The 20,646-nt window shown below is 44.6% G+C and overlaps 1 protein-coding gene across 2 annotated transcripts in view; it reads right to left on the reverse strand.

Annotated features, from left to right (window-relative positions):
• The window catches only part of CCDC68 (coiled-coil domain containing 68), a 46,476-nt gene that overhangs the window by 5,657 nt on the left and 20,173 nt on the right, over positions 1-20,646 (reverse strand). For both annotated transcript variants that reach the window (XM_018570272.1, XM_018570271.1), the window contains 7 exons: positions 16,175-16,330; positions 14,729-14,803; positions 11,038-11,181; positions 7,548-7,673; positions 5,815-5,943; positions 4,680-4,762; positions 3,744-3,849 (listed from right to left, as the gene is read on the reverse strand). In XM_018570272.1, coding sequence (XP_018425774.1) covers positions 3,744-3,849; positions 4,680-4,762; positions 5,815-5,943; positions 7,548-7,673; positions 11,038-11,181; positions 14,729-14,803; positions 16,175-16,306 — 795 coding nt within the window. In that variant the 5' untranslated portion in view covers positions 16,307-16,330. The remainder of the gene's footprint in view (positions 1-3,743; positions 3,850-4,679; positions 4,763-5,814; positions 5,944-7,547; positions 7,674-11,037; positions 11,182-14,728; positions 14,804-16,174; positions 16,331-20,646) is intronic.

Here is a 20,646-nt window from a genome sequence, read left to right on the forward strand (position 1 = left end):
CCCCTCTACCCCTGAAGACAGGCCTATCCCTGTTATGAGGTAGCCTGAGGCTGCTGCCTAAGGTGGCATGTCTTTGGTCATGTGGGGGGAGGCAGGCAGAGCGGCATGGCCATGTGCCTTCTGCCCCCTTTCCAGACAGAACATTCAAGGTTGCTAAGGGCAATCTGGGATGCTTTGGTCAGCATCCCGTCCAACTCCTGGCAACCAGTGGCGTCAGTGGCTTCCAGGAGATGAACGGGACGGACTCCCACCCCCTCTTCCCGGTTAGTGTGCACCCCAAAACATTTTTTGGGATAGAATGGTGAAGGGTTAGAATCCCTGTACAAAAAAGCCACCACACCACCTATGTACTTCAAAAATTGACTGAGATCGAAATGCAAAAGTGGTCACATAAAAAAGACAAGAAGGTACATAGAATCCACCAACATTGAACACTATGTGCCACCCTATCATTGTTATGTGACCACAATACAGTTTTGGGTTACATGGGCAACGTACCGGCTATTCCTTGTAATTGAGCTATAACACGGCATCAGGACCCAAATATTGGGCTTATGGTTATGGTGATGAATGGATTGGATGTTTTTTTTAACGTTTTTCCTGCTGTCTGTGTCACCATTAGGGAAATTCACGCTTGTCCTGATCATCAGTGTCACCGGGAATGAAAGTGAGGGGAAAATCCAAAATTTTGAGTTGCCACCAGAACAGGAATTGAGGGGAGACTTTCCAAAAGGGACACTTGTTCTTGTGACAACATCTGAGGGGAGGGGATTTGCCTCACGTTGGAAAAAAAATCTTCTCACTTCCTGTTGAGTCTACAGGAAAGGACGTGAAGGGAAATCTCTCTAATGGAATACAGATGGCAGAAAATGAATTGAAGGGGGTTTTAGATATACTTTAAGTTGACACAAAACTAATATAATTTCCATTGCATGCAATCATTTAGCAGGATCTTCCATTTTAAACAAAAGTGGACCCTTTGACACAGACACCCCTTGTAGAATTTTGGAGGCTGTAGGAGATTTTTAATACAGTAAACTCCCCATTATCTGGCATCCACGGGATTGGTAGATTCCGGATAAATGTAGTTTCTGGTTGCTTGAGAGTTACTATTAAAAATAGGTCTGACTAATGCCATACTATTCCGTACCATACCATAACATAAACTCTGTATTGATCTCATATTAATGTTAAAATGCCATAATCAAAAGCTAATTAATACAAATAGGCACACATCATTTCCAGGATAATACATGTAGCAGAACAGCGAGTACACAGGGGATTTTTTATTCTGGTTAGATGAGTTCTGGTTAGTTGAACACCGGAATACAGAGTTTACTGTACATAAATGTAGTTGTAATGACCCCCCATCACCACTAGATGGCGCAGCATACAACCGTGTAATTATATAATCAGGCTTGGAATGGTTTCATTCATAAATAAATGTAATAGATAAACTCTTGATGTAAAGCTATCATTTTTTTTTTGGTAATTTGTTGTTTTTTTTTTAGCGTGCACGTTAAGATTCTTTACCAAATATACATAGATAAGAAAATAAATCAGAATTATTGGCCAAGTATATACAGGCATACAAGGAATTTGTGTTGGTTTAAAGGTTTAAAATGGCTTTTGGTGCAGTTTGCACATAGCTAAATAGTCATGCATATATGTGGGCCCGCACATACACACCTATACATACATTAAACCAGATTCGTCACTATGCTAGGTGCCACCAGGTGCAGCCGTCGGGGTATCACCCAATGGCACATCATTATGCATGCAATTGACGTCATGCGCACCTAACTGCCGACAAACCATCTTGGTAATGGACACCGGCAAAGAGAGGAGGGAATGTTCATCTGGCGGGATAAGGAATGCCGCCGGGTCCCCTCCACTTTGGTGCAGCTGTCGGGCTCTCGGTCCATGAGCAAGTGCCCGGCTTTTCAAAGGGGGTGACACCAAAATGACTGCTGGTCATTTTGGTGTCACCTCCTCTGATGATGTCACCCAGTGAAGGTCGCACCCCCCGCACCTTCTTTGTGACACTCCTGATTAAAACAACACAATATGCAAGTCATAAGCTGGACACGCCTCAAATTTCTGCTGAATCAACTGAAATTTGAGCTGTCAATGGCCCTGACATCACCCTCACATCCATGACACTAATTTTGTGACGCATTCTGGGCTTTCCATAAGAAAGTCCAGCATTGCATGTGTACCTCTTCGGAGCTACACTACACACTCCCTTTACAGGTGTGTCCTGCTTTCCCTAAGGAAGCAACCCTGTTTAGGCAGCAGTCACTTGTTTGCTATGGTGAAATGTTTTCTCACTTGACCCGAGATCCCCTTTACAGTAACACATGCATCATTTATTTTACACATTTATTTAGCACCGACCCTTATACCTTCTCAGTCCATCAGTCCCTGCCCCAAAAGACACCAACAGCCAGTGGCGGAACTATCGCCATAGCGACCCAGGTGGCCCGGGGGACACAGGGGGTCCCGGCCAGGACAAAGAACAAAGGGGTCGTCCTGATGCCGTGCAGGCCATCTGGGTCGCTATGGCATCGCAGGCTGTCACTGGTGGTTGTGAGGATCAACCTGTCAGTGATCTGTGCAGCGGCGCGTTCCTCCTCACAGCTGCTGCTGAGTTGGTGACAGCCAGCAGCTTACAGGGGAGGAGGCCCGATGGTGGCAGCCTAGGAGGAGGTGAGGCCCGGTGATGGCAGCCTAGGAGGAGGTGAGGCCCGATGGTGGCAGCCTAGGAGGAGGTGAGGCCCGATGGTGGCAGCCTAGGAGGAGGTGAGGCCCGATGGTGGCAGCCTAGGAGGAGGTGAGGCCCGATGGTGGCAGCCAAAGCCCAACATAGAGAGTCTCTGGTCACTCTCAGGTGGGCTGTGTGGGACGTAACTAGAAATCCCATACTAAATTTTGCTACGGGGCCCTGTGATTTCTAGCTACGCCCCTGCTCACAGCTTTTCTTTCAAATTAAAAGATACACACACACTCATATGTAGGACGATGGGAATCGGATCTTAAGGTGACTAAAACGGCTGAGGAATGGGAGGGGCTCTGGAGTTATCTAGCTAGCTGTTCCCTGAATATTACTAACATGGAAGTCGCCTCTAAAGTAATGATACAATGGTATATGGTCCCTCCAGGATCTCTCATATGAATCCTTCCTGTTCTAATCCATATTTTAGGGGTTAGAATCTGGTTAGTGACATGTTACATGTTTGGTGGACGTGCCCATTTAGTTCAGCTTTTTGGTTTCCTAGAAGCATCCCTAAATCTTCCTGGATAGCTTTTCTGAATGGTAATGTGGGCGGGCTATTTAAGGCTCAACTTGCTCTCATGCACCATATCCTCTTTTATTGGCCTACATTTGGCTGTTTTGTTTATTGAGAATTGAGCAGCATACTATGTGATTTTATTGGGGGGATAACTTGTTCCCTCTACATACACAGTTTATTTTCTATGTAACCTTATCTTTGTTGTGTTTACTGTTTAAAATGTTAATAATGATTTAAAAAAAATGTAAATAAAAAACATCCACACACGCACATACCAGGGCTGCCTTAGGTAGAGAGCAAAGGGATACTCTAGAGAAAATATGTAATTGCAAATTCTCAGTGTTCTTTGTGCAGCCACTTTTTATATCCTGATGCCGGCCTAAGACATTGGCCATTGCCTGCTCATGGTAAATACAGCCTATTATATAGTGCAAGATCAGTACATCTCACCTCCTGGATCAGAGCCCGGAGATGTTGGTGCTGTGACATCATGAGGTGTTGCAGGTGGTCAATCTGCTCTTGTACTGTAGAGACTTTTGTCTGCATTGCCACACAACTAAAACAAAGGAAGATACAGGTTTACTCTCTCAGTATTATACAATGAAACTGGGATCTGCAGTCTTACTACCTATAGTGACCCAAACTAGGCAGGTGTGATTAATTTTGTTCCGAATCAAAATTCAGATAACTTTTTCAAAATTCGGACATTCGGACACAGACAAATTTCCGAATCCCAATGCATCCGAATGTGTCCCATACGAATTTCCGTTTCCGAATTTTGGATCCCGTCCGAAGCGCCAACAATTATCCCACGCTCAAAGGCTGTTAAATCGCGTTGTTTACCCGTATCTTCAGAAACAAATCACTTCTACCGTTGTGGTAAACAACCTGCTTCCCTATTTATAATGGTCTGGCCCTCTAGCAACTTCAGCGCGAAATTATAGCTAATTTGCCTACAAACTTCAGGTGGTCATAATAATCTGGCCACTCAGTGTATATACACACACACCATATATATGGTTTTCTGTGGTATTCGCAACAAATATTCGTAAACTCATCCGAAACTAACGAAAATTCAGATAGTTAAAGAACAATTTTACATGTTCCTCTCATGTGCTGAAACATATTACTTTGATTCCATATCTCATCATTTGGCTCTCAGTTTTTTTGAAAATGAGGACCCCATTTATAAAGCAGTGAATGTGACTTCCACCAAACATTCACTAGTAGTGAATCTCTGTCATTTAAAAATACATGCACCTGGAAGATTTACCTGTAAATGTTTGCTAAATGTCAAATTCATGGCTTTATAAACATGCCCCCTGGTGTGTCAACTTTGTGAATTGAGCCTTTTGCCCAGGTTGTAGAAAATATCAGATGACTGACCCGTTCCTGTTGAATGGATCTCCTGTTTGTTTGATCAGTTCATTCTCCAGTAAATGCTTCTTTTCCATCAATGCTGCTTTTTCCTGAAAAACACAAAAATGTAGTTTGCGTGTGATTGGATGAGCACTGTGCTTGAAGACAAATGCTTGCCAACGTTAGTCTATCTGCTGGATTCTCTTCATGTGCCAAAGCCCCCCCACCAAAACCAGTGACATGCGGTACCTTCGGTGCTGGGTGAGGCATTCCCCAGCCAAGCCCCCAGCATGCCAAAGCCCCACCCTCATGCCGACTAAGACACCCCCCCTCCCCAACCCAGTCACCAAGCTAGTGTGAAGGAGGGAGGAGGAAGGGAGAAGACAGGGAGGAGTCTCCCTGTCCCTCACTTGCTCGTCACTGGTGAGGCATCGAGGTCAATGCCGTCAGTGTTTTTTGTTTTTTTTTATTGGACAGCTTGGACCGATGGCGCTTTGCCATTGGTCCAAACCATCCGCAGAGTTCAAGCCTCTAACAGAGTAGAGGCTGTTGCAGCTCTTGCCTCACCAAGTCAGGTTACACAAGTAGTAGGGAAGCCTGCTGCTGTGTAACCTAACTTAGCTTCAAAAGCCGGATGCAGCGCTCTCTTGGCTGCCTCCTCTTACTCACGCGCATGCTTTCTCTCCTCGCTCTCCTCGCTCTCTCCTCTGTCTCTCTGCTGTCTCTTTTCTCTCTCTCTGCTGTCTCTTTTCTCTCGCTCTCCTCTGGCTGTCTCTTCTCTCTCTCCTTTTGCTGTCTCTTCTCTCTCTCTCTCTCCTGGCTGTCTTTCCTTACATGCACTGCTGCAGCAGCTTCCCGGCTCTTCTCTCATGTGCTCCGTCCTGCCCTCCTGCTGTGCTGGTGTGGCCGAATGTGTCCGCCCCTTCCCGTCTGCAGCGTCTGACACATTCAGCCACACTAGCACAGTGGGAGGGAGCTCCGGTCAGTGAGCCAATCGCGATCTACAAGTGTTTGCTTTGTAATTGACTGGCAGATCGTGATTGACCTAATGGACACCCCTGTCCTAAATGATGACCACTAACAGTCACAGATCAGCCTTCAGATGAGTCAGAAGTTCAACTGAGAGAACATTTTCAGAACCCCCTAAAGCTCCAGTACTCACGTCTTCCATTCTCTCCATCAGCTTCTCCAGTTCGAGGATTCGTCCATGTTTTTCTTGTATCTTCTCAGCCACCTCGTTCAGTTTCTGAACACTTTTCTTAAATTGATCTTCATGTTGGACGGCAGCAATCTGTAAAAATTTCATACTGAAAGCCCATCACTTTTATCAGTTTTACTAGACATTTCCTCAGCTCCCGCGCCTGCCACCCCATGTAGACCTCAGCGATTTGTACATCTCCTAAGAGCTGATAGATAGATCTGGAAATAATTTTGAGATTACCCATGAAAGCTAAAGCTGAACTTCCATCCAGTCTTGCAAAGTTGAATCGTCTCCTTTCTTGGACTGCAATTGCTTACTCTGATTTGACTGTACACTGTGAGCACCTAACAGGAAGTCAGATAGAGCCCACCTCATTTACTACCTGGAGGACATCCAGCAACATCCAGCTCTTTGATCCGTACCTTTACTGCCCCTAGAATGCCCCTTTCATTCATTGGATTTCAGCTCTTTCAATCATGGAAGCTCAGCATAACATATGAGCATTACCTAGGGTGATCTGCATGCAAATACAGCCTAGGAAAGCCCACTCCTCCAGACTGACATCCACCCATCAAGGCATTTTTATATTTGCATAACTCCTCCCAGCTAGTGGTACTGTAATACAAAATACATTTTATTTTAGAATAATTTAATTTTCTATATATTTTATTCCCAATGTAAAGGAAATTTGCTCTTTCCAGCTTGACCAGTTATGTATTAACTCTTCAACTGCCAAGGACACGTCCTTGGCTGCCATGAACTTTTTTTAAAATCCATCCAATGGCACTGCCCTGTAATGTAGAAGTGATCTGGAAAGCTGTACTAAAGCTAATGAGGAGTCATTTGTTGGCACAAGAACAGATCCAGAATAGTTGGAAGGTGTTTGTAAACTCTAAAGGAACCATTTAAAGACCAATGCACCCTGAATAGATTGGCTACATTGAATTTTGCCAGAATCTTCAGAATTTCACCACTGTGCTTGTACAAGAAAATGAGAGACAGCGGCCGCATCTGTCAGTGGCAGTCAGGGCTGGATTTCCCACAAGGCCACTGAAGCCTGGTCTCGGGGAGGTAAGGAGCAGAGGGGTGGTAGGGGTTTAGAATCTCCCGATGCCCGGGACATGCAGTTCTAAGCGGGTAATTTTCTACATTTAGCCCTACTTTGGGAAAGCAGAGCTAAATGTAGAGCGGAGAAGCCACTCGTTTGTGTACAAGTGATTTCAGAGATGTCGCCAAGATCATTTTAATAAGACTGCAGGTCTTGATAAACAAAAATTAAAAAAAGTACAAAATAAAATAAAAAAATAGAAAGGGGGTGTGCATTGAGGAACCTGGCCTTGGGGCAGCAGAGAGGTTAAATCCGGCCCTGGTGGCAGTCCATATGTTATCATACATGATACAATTACATGTGGTTTGGATTAGATGATTGCTGCGGGATGCCTCTATCCTGCATCCAGGAACAATCATCTATCCCAAACCACATGTAATGGTAATGTACTTCATAGGGTACAGCGGCCATATCTGAACAGGGAAGGAATCTTTAGGCTCCTGCTGCAGGATTGCCAGATTGCCCCAAGGGAATAAGGCATAAGCCATCTGGCATCCATGCTTAACATAGATATTATTTTGGGGTGGACTGACCCTTTAGTACTAACTGATTCAATTACTGTAGTTTGGCTGTAATCACCGGTTACCTGCAATTTCTGTTTCTCTTCTTCATGACTCTTCCGTAGTTGCTCAGACTGTTTGCCGTAGTTTTCATACAGCTTACGCGTGGCGTCTCTTAGTGCTCCCGCTCCGGCTTCACGCGTCGCTTCCAGCTACAGCAGAGACATTGCAACACAAAATTATTTTAGGAGACATCTAATGAGCATTCTATTGCTTTTGATGGTTATCCACAATTTATAAATGAACACTAATGCCTCTTACTAAAGAAGTCACCACATACGTGAGCTATGCAGGAACATTATATGGCCAAGAATAAGTGGACATCCCTCCTAATGATTGAGTTCATGTGTTCCCAGTGAAGGGTGCTGATAATGGTACAGCATACAAAGACATTTGTATACAGTTGTGCTCTTTCAACCTTGTGGGAACAGTTTGGGGAAGGTCCTTCCCTATTCCACCATTGCTGTCTCCTGTGTACAAAGCCACAGGACCCAGCTCCATAAAGACATTGTTTCATGAGTTTAGTGTGGAGGATCCCAAGAGGTCTACACCGAGCCCTGACCTCAACCCTACTGAACACCATTGGGATGAATTGGAACGCTGATTGCGAGTCAGGTCTTTTCATCCAACATCAGTACTTGACCTCATAAATGCCCTTGTAGCTATATGGCCACAAATGACCACAGATACACTCCAAAATCTTGTGAAAAGGTCTTCCCACAAGAGAGGAAGGATGTCATAGCCACAAAGGAAGGAGGGGGACAACTCCATATTAAAAGAGAAGTATAGGGTAAGTGTTTTTCTCCATAGTACTCTTTAGGGTCATGGGAGGACATATACTAACCTCCTCCCGTGACCCAAAGTTCAGTATATTGTGGGCTATTGCCCGCAATATACTGTGAGCGCCGCAGTCGGGACGGATCCCAACATTACTGTCGAGATCCACCCAGCTGCGTGAGTGACAGCTGGTTCTGCCTATCTAGAGGCAGAGCCAGCTGTACCCGCCCCCTCCCCCGTCCGTTCCTCCACTCAGCGCTGGATGATCGGAGATGGAGGTGGAATCCCTGCGGGGAGCGGTGACTGACAGTTGCCGCTCACTGCAGGGAGACGTTCGGGAAGTGAGCGGATCGGTGGCACGTTTCTGCTCACTTTCCAATCGATAGAGCCAACCTGTGACAGCTTCTTTGCCACACATCGGCTCTAACTATGAGGATGAGTGGAAATCACTCCCCTCATAGATCTCCTTTATTGTCCAATGGTCAAATGTGTACAAACTTTGGCTGTATAGTGTAGACAGTATATTCTACCTGTCATAAGTTATGCAAACCCAACTGGCAAACTCAAAGAGAAGTTTATATTTTATAGTTCATTTTAATACATGCAAACGTTCTGTTTATTGCACCTTACAGTATAAAGAATAATATTAAATATTTAGAGGCAATATGAACACTATAAAAGTTGCATACATTTGCAAATATATAAAATACACAAATCAGTATAAAGATGCCTCTGAGAGGGTGAACTATTTTTCCAACTATATAGACCATTTATTGTTGATCCCATTGGTTTTTTTCTTATTTTACAAGCCCATTGGGTCTCATTCATAATGTTGTAATAGCACTTAAAGCCCAATTCCACTTTCTAGCAGTCCCTAAAATAAAAATCCCTCTGCCCTCTGAATGACACTGAGCTTCCTTTAAGCCGAGGGCATCAAGGACCAGCCCCCTGGGTGTACATCACCACAGAAGTAAGAAGATGACTCCATACATCACATGATCAAAGACAAGACGGCTCAGGAACAGGCTGGAATATAGATGACCCATAGAAATGGATGAGGCCATATGAAATAGGAAAAGGAGCCGGTGGGGGCATTTTCGGGAAGAATAAATAAGAGGATCTTGCTGCACTCTTTACTGGATATTCCCAGTAATGGGGAGGGTGCTTGTAATGACTGCAGATGGCGCCGCTGCATGTATAGAATAGTCGTGAAGAATGTCACCAGCACAGCAAAAATCCTTTCAGGATCACCAACTGTTCATTTTATTCAACAATTTGTCAAAAGTGAAAACAAGTGCTTTTGGGGCCACATCGTTGATGTTTGAGCCTGATGAAGGGACCCTGCGTGGCCCCGAAAAGCGCTTGTTTTCACTTTTGATGAATTGTTCAATAAAATGAACAGTTGGTGTGATTTTTGCTGTGCTGGTGACATTCTTCACGATTATTTTCGGGAAGAAGGCTGTGCGGCACCAGTCAGCGCCACACAGTAAACATCTCTGGAACAGGGAAGAAGGTAAGTATATAACGTTCTTCATTTATGGGGGTGGGGACTTACAAAGGTCAAGTTCACTAAACTGAACTTGTCCGTAAAGGGTCATCATTGAAACCGCAACAACGAGCATCGTATTTGTACTTTTGTGTGCACCCCCTAATTCAATAGGCTGTGCACACCAATGCTATTGATTAATTCACTCCTCTGCTGGTAGTCTGTTCCAAGCTTCTCATACCAAAACAAAACAAAAAATTGACTAAAAATATATGCACTGTAGAGCTAACATAACATTCCATCCTGCTATATATCGGCCACCGAAACATATCTCCCGAAAATGGCATTTTTGGCATAATGCCGAAAGTGCCATTTTCTGGCCGATACAGCGGTGCATCCCTTTATTCTCTCCTCCCGCTGGGCGCTGCTCTGTATCTCAGCGGGGAGGAGAGAAACTGTCACAGTATTTTCTGAATGAATGGGAAGCCTCTGTACTGAGTGATTTATATTCATTTAGAACAGAATCTGCAGAAAGAGATTGAGGACTCTGTGTCCCCAATCTCTTTTTCTCTTTTAAAAGGGAAATATTAGGGGTCTGTTTAGACCCCTAATATTTCCCCAAAGCCCCTAAAAAGTAAAAAATATTTAATAAAAAATTAATTCATAAATATAAAAAAATGTAAAAGTTTATAAAAAATAAAATATTTTGAAAATGTTGAAAACTTTAAAATAAAAACATGTTCGGTTTTGGCCTGGCTTTTTTTAAAATTTCGGTTTTGTTTTGGTTTTGAAAATTGCACTTCGGTGCACCTCTAGTCATAGGGACTCGTCACGTCAGACAACCAGTCTCAAAACAAAAACATTAAATATGGACATGAGAGGATCATACACCAATCCAACCATCTTTAGGGGTAGGCAAACTTCGGTCCTCCAGCTGTTTGCAACTACAAATCCCATTAGGCTCTGCAAGACTCTGCGAGCCACAGGCATGACTCCCAGAAGCAGATGCATGGTGGGTAGTTTCACCACAGCTGGAGGGAATAAAAACATCCCCAGTTCCCATCATTCCTCTGAGAAAAGCCAATGTCGTAGACAGTTGGTTTACCTCCATTGCTTCATTATTCAGTTAAACATGCATGCTTTAGTGCTCTATGGAGACGTGAGCATGCATGTTTATGAGAATGACAGGAGGATGGTCAGACCAGGCCTGAACATTTAGCCGACTGAGGCTGCCAGTTAGTGGATGATTGTACCTTTATCTGTAGATCTTCATTTTCTCTGTGCACATCTTCAAACTGCAGGTCCTGGTCCTTTAACTTCTCAGCGATTCTCTTGTACCGTGAGGCAAAAGAATTGTCCTCTTGTGTGCAGCCATTTTGTTGTAGGTGGGAGGCATTCTAAAAAGGAAAACAGAGTTTTGACATTTTGGAAAAACTTTACAGAAAGTCTCAAAAATAAAGTTTTTTTAATCAGCAGTAATGGATCCAACCCTACTGATGAACTTAGAGATCGGTCACCGAGAGCTGGAGATGTTTCTCACAGCAAAGCTGTGCTCTCACCTTTCCTGATGAAGCATTCTTGGGTCCTTTAAAAAGATTAGTTACAGAGTGTTCTGGCATCTTAAAACCTGAAGTGCTTCGATATACAAATAGCAACCGAAGCTGCAATAGTCACATTCGGATTCCCTGTTTGTCACCTGTACACAGTGCCCAGTGAAGCTGTCACTGGTAGTCAATAGAGAGGCCCAGGGGATGATGGGGAGGTGGGAGAAGGTAGGCTGGAGTTTATCCATGCCTTATCTGAACACCATTGCCCATAGGGGTAACCCTATATCTGTTACAAATGATCTGGAGATGTCTGGTTAATGAAAAATATGCAATCAATTCCCCAATCAGTGCTTTTGGTTGTTGTTCACAGAGCTCAACAGCTTAAGATGACATTTAAAAAGACCCTGTCAGAATTCAGACCATCAGGTCTCTGGAAGAAAAGATCTCTTATACTCACCTTTCTGACCCTTATATTACTACAGGACAGAGGTGTCTGACACTCCCAGAAGTGTTGAATCCAGAAGACATAGAGAGGTTGCAGTACTGAAAAGAAGTGGAGGATAAAACACATGGGAGAGGTGGGTATATGAGCTCTTTTCTTCCAGGAACCAGGCAGCTTGAATTCTTTAGAGACCTGGATAATTCAGAATTCACAACAGCAGCTCCACTCTTGCCCTCTTTTCTGCTGTGTACTGTGGGCTCCAAATGAAATTTTAGTTAGTCTACAGAGTCTGAAGGAAAATCCATGAAAATTAAAAGGTCACCTTAGTTTACAGCCCACCATCCTACCAAATACAAAAACAAGAAACCCAAATACTTAATTTGGCCCTTCTCCTGGCACTTCTGAGTGGTGCAGCTGTTGTCATGGTGCCTCCCATGAGAGCTGTCAGTTAAATGTAGGAACCCCATTACCAACTTCAGAGAAGAGGGAAAGATGATAAGATTGCCTAGTACAGGCAGTTGGTGGAGCCACTTCCCTTGTCTATGCATATATTTTTACAAATCTAAATCATGATGGCTGAAGTACATTACACAGTGCTATTCAGCAACTCTACAAGGTGACCATTAGACATGTAAGCCGTGGAAAAATTCAGTTTGGTTCGGATATTTTGTGAATTCTGTGTCAATGAGAAATGATTTATTAAATGGTGTTTGTCAAATAAATATTTTTTATAAATAAAAAAAAAAAAAAAACAGATATAAAACTAAGTTTAAAAATGGAATCTTAAAAAGAAATAGTCACCTAAGATTGACACGAAACCAATATAGTTTTCTTTTTTAAATGACACCCAGAAACAAAATAAAAAAATACTATCACAACTGATTCTTATCATCATGTGTTAAAGACAGGATAAAGCTGGAACAGGGCAGGATAGGCATATACACCCTGTTAGTACACACAGCATGTCAATAACTCACACTTCATCTGGTTTCACCAACCCAGTGATAACTTAAAGCAAACAACCACAGGAAACAATGTGTGTGCAAACAAAAGAAAAAAATAAATTTAAGATCTCCAAATCTTTCTATAAACCCAGAAGAAAAATATATCTATATATAGTGCACACTGCTGTCATGAAGCTGGGCATTTTTTTAAATGTACAGTAGTTGATTGCATTGCCAAACATGTTGGTTCTGATCCACTTTATATACATTTTAAAGTGTCTCATGCAGTAAAAAAAATTGGATCAAAGATCTGCAATGGAAGAGCTTTTATACTCTCTGGTGGCCATTGTCTCTCACCTACCCTCCCTTACAGCATTGCAGCCTTCATTAGACTCTTTGGTACTCAACACTTCCAGGAGTGTTGGATTCTTGTGTCCCTCACTATGCACCGTGGTTCTATCCTCTGGCCCCTTTACTACTAAGTCCTGTAGTTACATGGGGATCCCGAACATGTTGGCTACCAACGAGTAAGAGGATAAAGGTTGGAATGAAGGGAAGGTAGGAGCTCATTTAAAGCAACCCTGATATTATGCAAAAATATCCACCTAGCACACATTTATGGAGACATCAATCCTTCAAGAGCCACAGTTTCATTTGCCCGTGCCCCCCATCTCCCACTTTGGTTTCCATCGCCAGCCCTTACATCACTACAGGAAACAGAGATGATGTAAGGGTCGGCAAAACGATCTACAGCTCATAGCAGGGGCCAAATAGCTGACAAGTGTGTCAGATGCTGAAGATTCTTCACCGGCTGTAGTTTTTAAAGGTAAAAATTCCACAAATAGGTGACGGGATAGACAATTATAATCATCCCTCTTATGCAGGGTGCTTCTTATTCATTTTTTTTATAGGGTTAGAGTCACCTTAATCCCACCCCACCATATTATTTAGGATAATGTGCAAAATTAGCAAGCAATTCCTTTATTTCCCAGGGGCCAGCAACAAGTACTGCAGATCAGTTTGACAACATTTCAGCAACTGCAGACTGAATGGAAAGGTCATTTCTTCTGATCTCACCTTCCACTGCCCTATGCTGCATTTACTTTATAGGTCTGTAGGGACATTCACGACCAGAGTATATAGTACAAATCCTGGAGGCATCCAAGTACCAATAGGCACTTGCTAAAGGTGAAACGCATCATTACTAAATACTCAGACCTGGGTATTTGCATATGTGACCTTACAGAAGTAAAGTGAAAACAAAAAATATCAGGATTTTTGGCATCTCTGCCAACGCGCAAAGTCTCTTCTGCCAAAAACATACTCCCCTCTCCCCCAGCACTTTTTTATTTGCAATGTATACTGTACAGTACATGAGCAGTGCAGTGTACTCTCCTAGCTCATTCACAGCATCTCTGAGTTGCTGTGAGTGGGCCTAATACTGTTGAGGATTTATCAGTGGTCACCCAATAGCCAAAGGAGGATACCTGGGAACCTGGAAGTGGCGTTGATGGTGGCGGGGGGGACATAGTGGGGGAAAGAAGTGCAGGACAAAGGCACAATTGAAGTAAATGTAGCATAATACAAATGCTACAATAATGTTATGGCAAAAACCAATCCAGGACGCAGCAGTTTACTACCGCTTGATGAATTTCATAGGGGTTAATCATATAGACCTTACAGTGAAAAGCGTCAGGGGAGGAGCCCATATACAGCAGAATGTTGTTGCTTAGAAAAGAATAAAGATTCATGAAAAAAGAAAGTAGTGGTAGTGCAGCCATTTCTTCACACATTGGATGCTATCTGTGGGATGAATCCCGGTAGGCCTGAGAACTCATGGCCGGTTACTTACAAAGTACTCACTCTTTGGCTGGGAGAGGAGCCAGAATGTTATTTATGTGTTTAGTAATGATATACATTTTTTAGGGGAAGTTGTGTGTTCCTTTATGGTGTTGTGATTCTAATAGGGGATAATGGCTGCCCCCATAATTCCCATGTTCTGCATACGTACCCCCTCCAGTGCAGTCTTCCCATTACTTTCATCTGTAAACAGCTGACTTTGAATCTTCTCTAAAGTTCCTCTGATCTGGATGGGAAAACAAAAACTGCTTACATGAGGAAAACTTTGTATTTTATTAAACAAGTGCTCAGTCCACACCGCGATACAACTGCCAGATGCTTATTTTCTTTTCAGCTTCCCAAACGCATGCAGATCCTAGGTGAACCGGTGGTCAGGCTATAAGTATTTACATATTCCTAATAGGAAGTAAAGGAGATTGAAAACTCTCACTGACCTTAATAGCTGTAGACACTCATCCTCAAAGTTCACAGCAGAAGCAGTTAAGTGGTCCATGTCAATGTCTCAGCAGCTCAGCTCAATCTGATTACTCCCAAAATAATATAAATGTAGAGAGCAGGGGGAGCGGAGCTGAACCTGAACAAACTTTACTGCTTCGGCAGCGAATGTTAAAGATTATTTGCTCAAGTCAGTCAGGGCTTATCGAAAAAGTCTGCCTACTGCCTTTTAAGAATATGTACGTACTTGAATGTCTATTGCCTCACCACAGACTCAGTTTAAGCACTTCTTGCCGGTGTCAACATGGCGGCATAAATGCATCCAGCTGGTGCATTGTTCTGGGGTCACTCGTACTCTCCCAGCACATTCACCAAGCTGTCAAAGACAGCAAAATGTAGCTGTTTACGATCGGGAGCCAGTGGGACAGGTTCCTGCCCACCTCTCCTCATTCAGAACTCCCTAAGGCTGCGTTCACACCTGACCGTTTTGTAGGGCGTTCTACGCTCGACGAACGCTCTACAAAACGGTCAAAAATATAAATTGCATTGTAGTCAATGCCCTCGTTCCCGCCTCGCCGTATTTCCGCCCGTCCCTGATGCCCTACAAAACGGCCCACGCCTGAAAAGGTCCCGGGACTACTTTGGGCCGTTTTGTAGGGCGTTTTCCATTTGGATACTGCCAAGTAGCCTTTGGAATCGCGTGGCGGGCGCACACATTTTTTTACCGCGCATCGCGGTAAAAAAAACGCATGACGGTCGTGCGACAGACGCGCATATTACAATACGCCTAGGTGTGAATGGGGCCTAAAGGGCCCGCAGGAGGCAGCTCCAAGGGGTTAATGTACACATTGAAAGTAGCAACAGTCTAGCTGTCCCATTCATGAGGGTTGCACTTTAACCCAGCAATGGCTGTAATGTAGTAATGAGAGATCAGTGATGCCTTCCATGATCACAGACATGCACATATTACTTGCAGCACATTGGGCAATCACATCACAGTGGCTGAATGCAGTGCTTGTAATATGCACCCCAACTAAACTGCAACCAATTGTACAGCCGTGCAATTGGGAAACATGTAGGAGGTTGTGTTCCTACCTGTAAGAGGAGATTTTATAATATGATTGTGAAGTATGTAGACAGCTTCCTGGAAATATGAACTCACCTTGCGCACATATTCGGTTTCCTCTGTGATATGAGCCGCTGTAGATCCATACATGTAAAAAATGTCATCTTCTGGCGGCCTCTCATCAATTCTTTTCAGGTAACTTCTTTCAGTAGATGGAATCAGAGTCATTCTTACAGTGGGTGCTGCAGATTTCTAGAATAATAATAATAACAAGAATAATAGAAAATAATAATAATACAAGTAATAATAATAGAAGAAGAAAAAGAATAGGAATAATAATAACAACAAGAACTACAGCAGCACATTGTTTTATAGAGTAACTGATATACATAAACATACAAATGCCTGCTTATGTAACATTAAGCACAAACTTTATTTTTGTTTCACTCGTTTCCCCCATCAAAACTAAACAGGGCGGATGAAGGAATCTGCACTGCCAGATATTGTACTTAGACAGCCACCAGCATCCTGTTCCATCCCCGAGCTCTAGATGATCACTATGATGGGCTTCCTAACTAAGCAAGAGTGTGCCATGGGAAGAAGCCCCAATCACAATTTCAGGAACACTATGTGCCTGTTAAAGAGCCCCGGAATGTGCATTAGATGTTCAAGCATTGCAAATTATCTCAACATGATAAATAACTAAAACTGAATAATACAGACCCTTCCTATTTCAGACACTTCAATAAACGAGGCCCATTGCATCTTACAAAACCTCGAACATATTTCAGTGGTGTTAAAAATAGCAAGACAAGCCGGTGCAGCTCACAGCAGTTTTTCCAGGTAATGATAAGTTCATCAAGCACATGAAAAATTTGAGTCCAACACCCGCCAGATATTCTGGAAATATACCAAATTAGTTGGCACTAAATATTCCTGGAACCCTATACTGAGAGGTGTTAGTATGAAGATCCCTTTTCTTGTCTACTGCAGGTGAAGGGCGGATGAATGTGAGGAGATCACCCACGCCAGGTTTTAGGATGTTTACAAGAGTTCAACATTCTACATGACATGTGCAGGCTGGAGAACTAAAAACAACATAAACTGGGCTGATGCAACTAAAAACAAGGGCTGGCCCCATCCTGTCTAGATACTCATATGTCTAAGTAAGGGCTTCCCACTCCCTTCACCCTTCCCTTCATACCTCCCAACATTCTACCATGAGAAAAAGGGACAAATTATAGCACAGACTGTGTAGTAGAAGAAGAGCTCACCTCATCCCAACCCAACCCTCAGCTGGACCATGAAGAATAAACACAGAAAAATGATTGACCTAACCCACAAGTGGTTTTTCTTTCCAGGTATTAACATGTAATAGAGGTTGGATGGGAGGCTTAGTGCAGTAGTTGGTGGTTATTAATATATTTTTATAGAGGTTTGTACATCACATCAAAAAAGGATAGCTCAGGAGATAACAGGACAAGGTGATCTGGTTCTAAAAGAGGAATAGTCCCTCCAATCGGAGAGCTGAGAACTTTAAGTGATTGTGTTTACTTATACTTTAAATGTACCTAATATCCTATCTATCTATCTATCTATGCATCTAGGGCACATATATTAATGATAAGGCCCGCGAGCCAGAAATGTCGCGCCACGAGATTTTATTAGGCCCGCCAGTCCAGAGCTTTGTTGTGTGGCAAGCAGGGTTGTTGTTGTTTTTTTTTTTATTCTAGCCTGTGCTCAGGCAGAGAGGCAATTCAGCCGGCTGCCCTCTGAAGACCCTGCACTGCCCTCCTGGGCCGCAGGTTTTTCCTCGACCACACCTTCCTCCTGGGCCGCAGGTTTTTCCTCGACCACACCTTCCTCCTGGGCCGCAGGTTTCTCCTCGACCACACCTTCCTCCTGGGCCGCAGGTTTTTCCTCGACCACACCTTCCTCCTGGGCCGCAGGTTTTTCCTCGACCACACCTTCCTCCTGGGCCGCAGGTTTTTCCTCGACCACACCTTCCTCCTGGGCCGCAGGTTTCTCCTCGACCACACCTTCCTCCTGGGCCGCAGGTTTCTCCTCGACCACACCTTCCTCCTGGGCCGCAGGTTTTTCCTCGACCACACCTTCCTCCTGGGCCGCAGGTTTCTCCTCGACCACACCTTCCTCCTGGGCCGCAGGTTTCTCCTCGACCACACCTTCCTCCTGGGCCGCAGGTTTTTCCTCGACCACACCTTCCTCCTGGGCCGCAGGTTTCTCCTCGACCACACCTTCCTCCTGGGCCGCAGGTTTCTCCTCGACCACACCTTCCTCCTGGGCCGCAGGTTTCTCCTCGACCACACCTTCCTCCTGGGCCGCAGGTTTTTCCTCGACCACACCTTCCTCCTGGGCCGCAGGTTTCTCCTCGACCACACCTTCCTCCTGGGCCGCAGGTTTCTCCTCGACCACACCTTCCTCCTGGGCCGCAGGTTTCTCCTCGACCACACCTTCCTCCTGGGCCGCAGGTTTCTCCTCGACCACACCTTCCTCCTGGGCCGCAGGTTTCTCCTCGACCACACCTTCCTCCTGGGCCGCAGGTTTCTCCTCGACCACACCTTCCTCCTGGGCCGCAGGTTTCTCCTCGACCACACCTTCCTCCTGGGCCGCAGGTTTCTCCTCGACCACACCTTCCTCCTGGGCCGCAGGTTTCTCCTCGACCACACCTTCCTCCTGGGCCGCAGGTTTCTCCTCGACCACACCTTCCTCCTGGGCCGCAGGTTTCTCCTCGACCACACCTTCCTCCTGGGCCGCAGGTTTTTCCTTGACCACACCTTCCTCCTGGGCCGCAGGTTTTTCCTCGACCACACCTTCCTCCTGGGCCGCAGGTTTCTCTTTGGCCGCAGGTTTCTCCTTGGCTGCAGGTTTCTCCATTGTCGCACCTCCCTCCTGGGCTCCAGTAAGTCTCGCTGTGTGTATCCAGGACTGACTGTATGTGAAGACACTACAAGTGTCAGCAGTCCCTGTCCATTTAAGGAACTGGGGCTGCTGCCACTTGTAGTGTCCTTACACACAGGGCCGTCATATACTGGGCAGGGAGTGCTGCCACTTGTAGTGCCCTCAGACACAGGACAGTCATATCATCAATATATGACAGTACTGGTGTCCTGCATGTGAGGGCACTACAAGTATCAGCAGTCCCTGTGCATTATAGGACAGTCCTGTGTGTGAGGGCACTACAAATGTCAGCAGCCCCAGTTCCTTAAATGGACAGGGACTGCTGTCCATCTATCTATCCTATGACATATTTCGTGTAGGCTGTATCACAGCATGGAACATGACTTTATGGAACAATGAAGAAGCGGACAGACATTTTCCCAAATGTGTGGATATTGTTACAGAAATGTCTGCAGGCAGAGTCCTGGTTTCCTCTGGCCATCCTTGGTGACTGGTGAGGGAAGCCCTAGGGGTGAGACTCTAAAAGCCAAAAAGGAAAGCCAGGTTTTCCCAGGTTCTGAGGACTACTTTTCAGGGAAAGAGACTGTACAGCACAGAATCATGTAACAAGAGGCTGCAGTCCTACCTAGAAGCAGTATGTGAATCCTCCTGGCTCTGGGCCTGCAATGGATCGGCAAAGATTGTGTGCACAGCTACTGTATTTTCTGCACAGCATTAGCAATGGAATGATTATACTTTTTGCCTGAGGCCGCTCTATAAGGTACATTCAGCACAGAACGAAAAGCATTTATTGGAATGACCTCACACATCGCAGTCTGATGTACGGAAAATCTTAGAAATCCTTTTCGTTTATCTCCACTCTAGCAGAACATCCTACACATCTCTCTATAAGATACAATCAAAATGAATGCAGCTTATTGTACCGGCTTGCAGAGCTGGCTCATCAACAGTGCCGTATGACCTCATACCCAGAATTGTTCATTGTTTGAGCAGAAACAAACGCTGACCTGAGGCACAAGACTCATAAGTAGTCAATAAACACAGGGATTAAAGGGACAAGGACATTCCCTGTGCACGTGTTTTCATTTGTCTCTCAAACACGTCTTCTGCAAGTCATTGTTCAGCATAAAGGTGCCCAAAGACTTCCACATGCACTGGCAATGGGCTCAACTGAGTCTCAATGTTAATGGACAGGATGCAACTCATCAGGTGGTGGGGGGTGTAGATTATGATTGGTGGGATGTTGTGTGCGGGGCCCAGATGCATCCCACAATCCAAATCTCACATCTAATGCACACACACACACACACACACTTGCTACCAATTCCTTACTGACAATAGGATAGCCGGGAGTTGCTATGTAAACGACTTGTCAAAAACAGACCATCTGACACAGTGTTTATAAACGCAGGATAGAGAGATACAAAGTAACATTGTTCCATACACCGATCAGCCATATCCATATGACCACTGAGAGGTAAAGTGAATAACATTGATTACAATGGCACCTGGAAGTGAGGGGGATATATTACAATGGCACCTGGAAGTGAGGGGGATATATTACAATGGCACCTGGAAGTGGGGGATATATTACAAAGGCACCTGGAAGTGGGGGGGATATATTACAATGGCACCTGGAAGTGGGGGGG

This window comes from Nanorana parkeri, unplaced genomic scaffold (assembly GCF_000935625.1).
Source record: "Nanorana parkeri isolate BGI_ZX_2015 unplaced genomic scaffold, ASM93562v1 scaffold1492, whole genome shotgun sequence".
NCBI lineage: Eukaryota > Metazoa > Chordata > Amphibia > Anura > Dicroglossidae > Nanorana > Nanorana parkeri.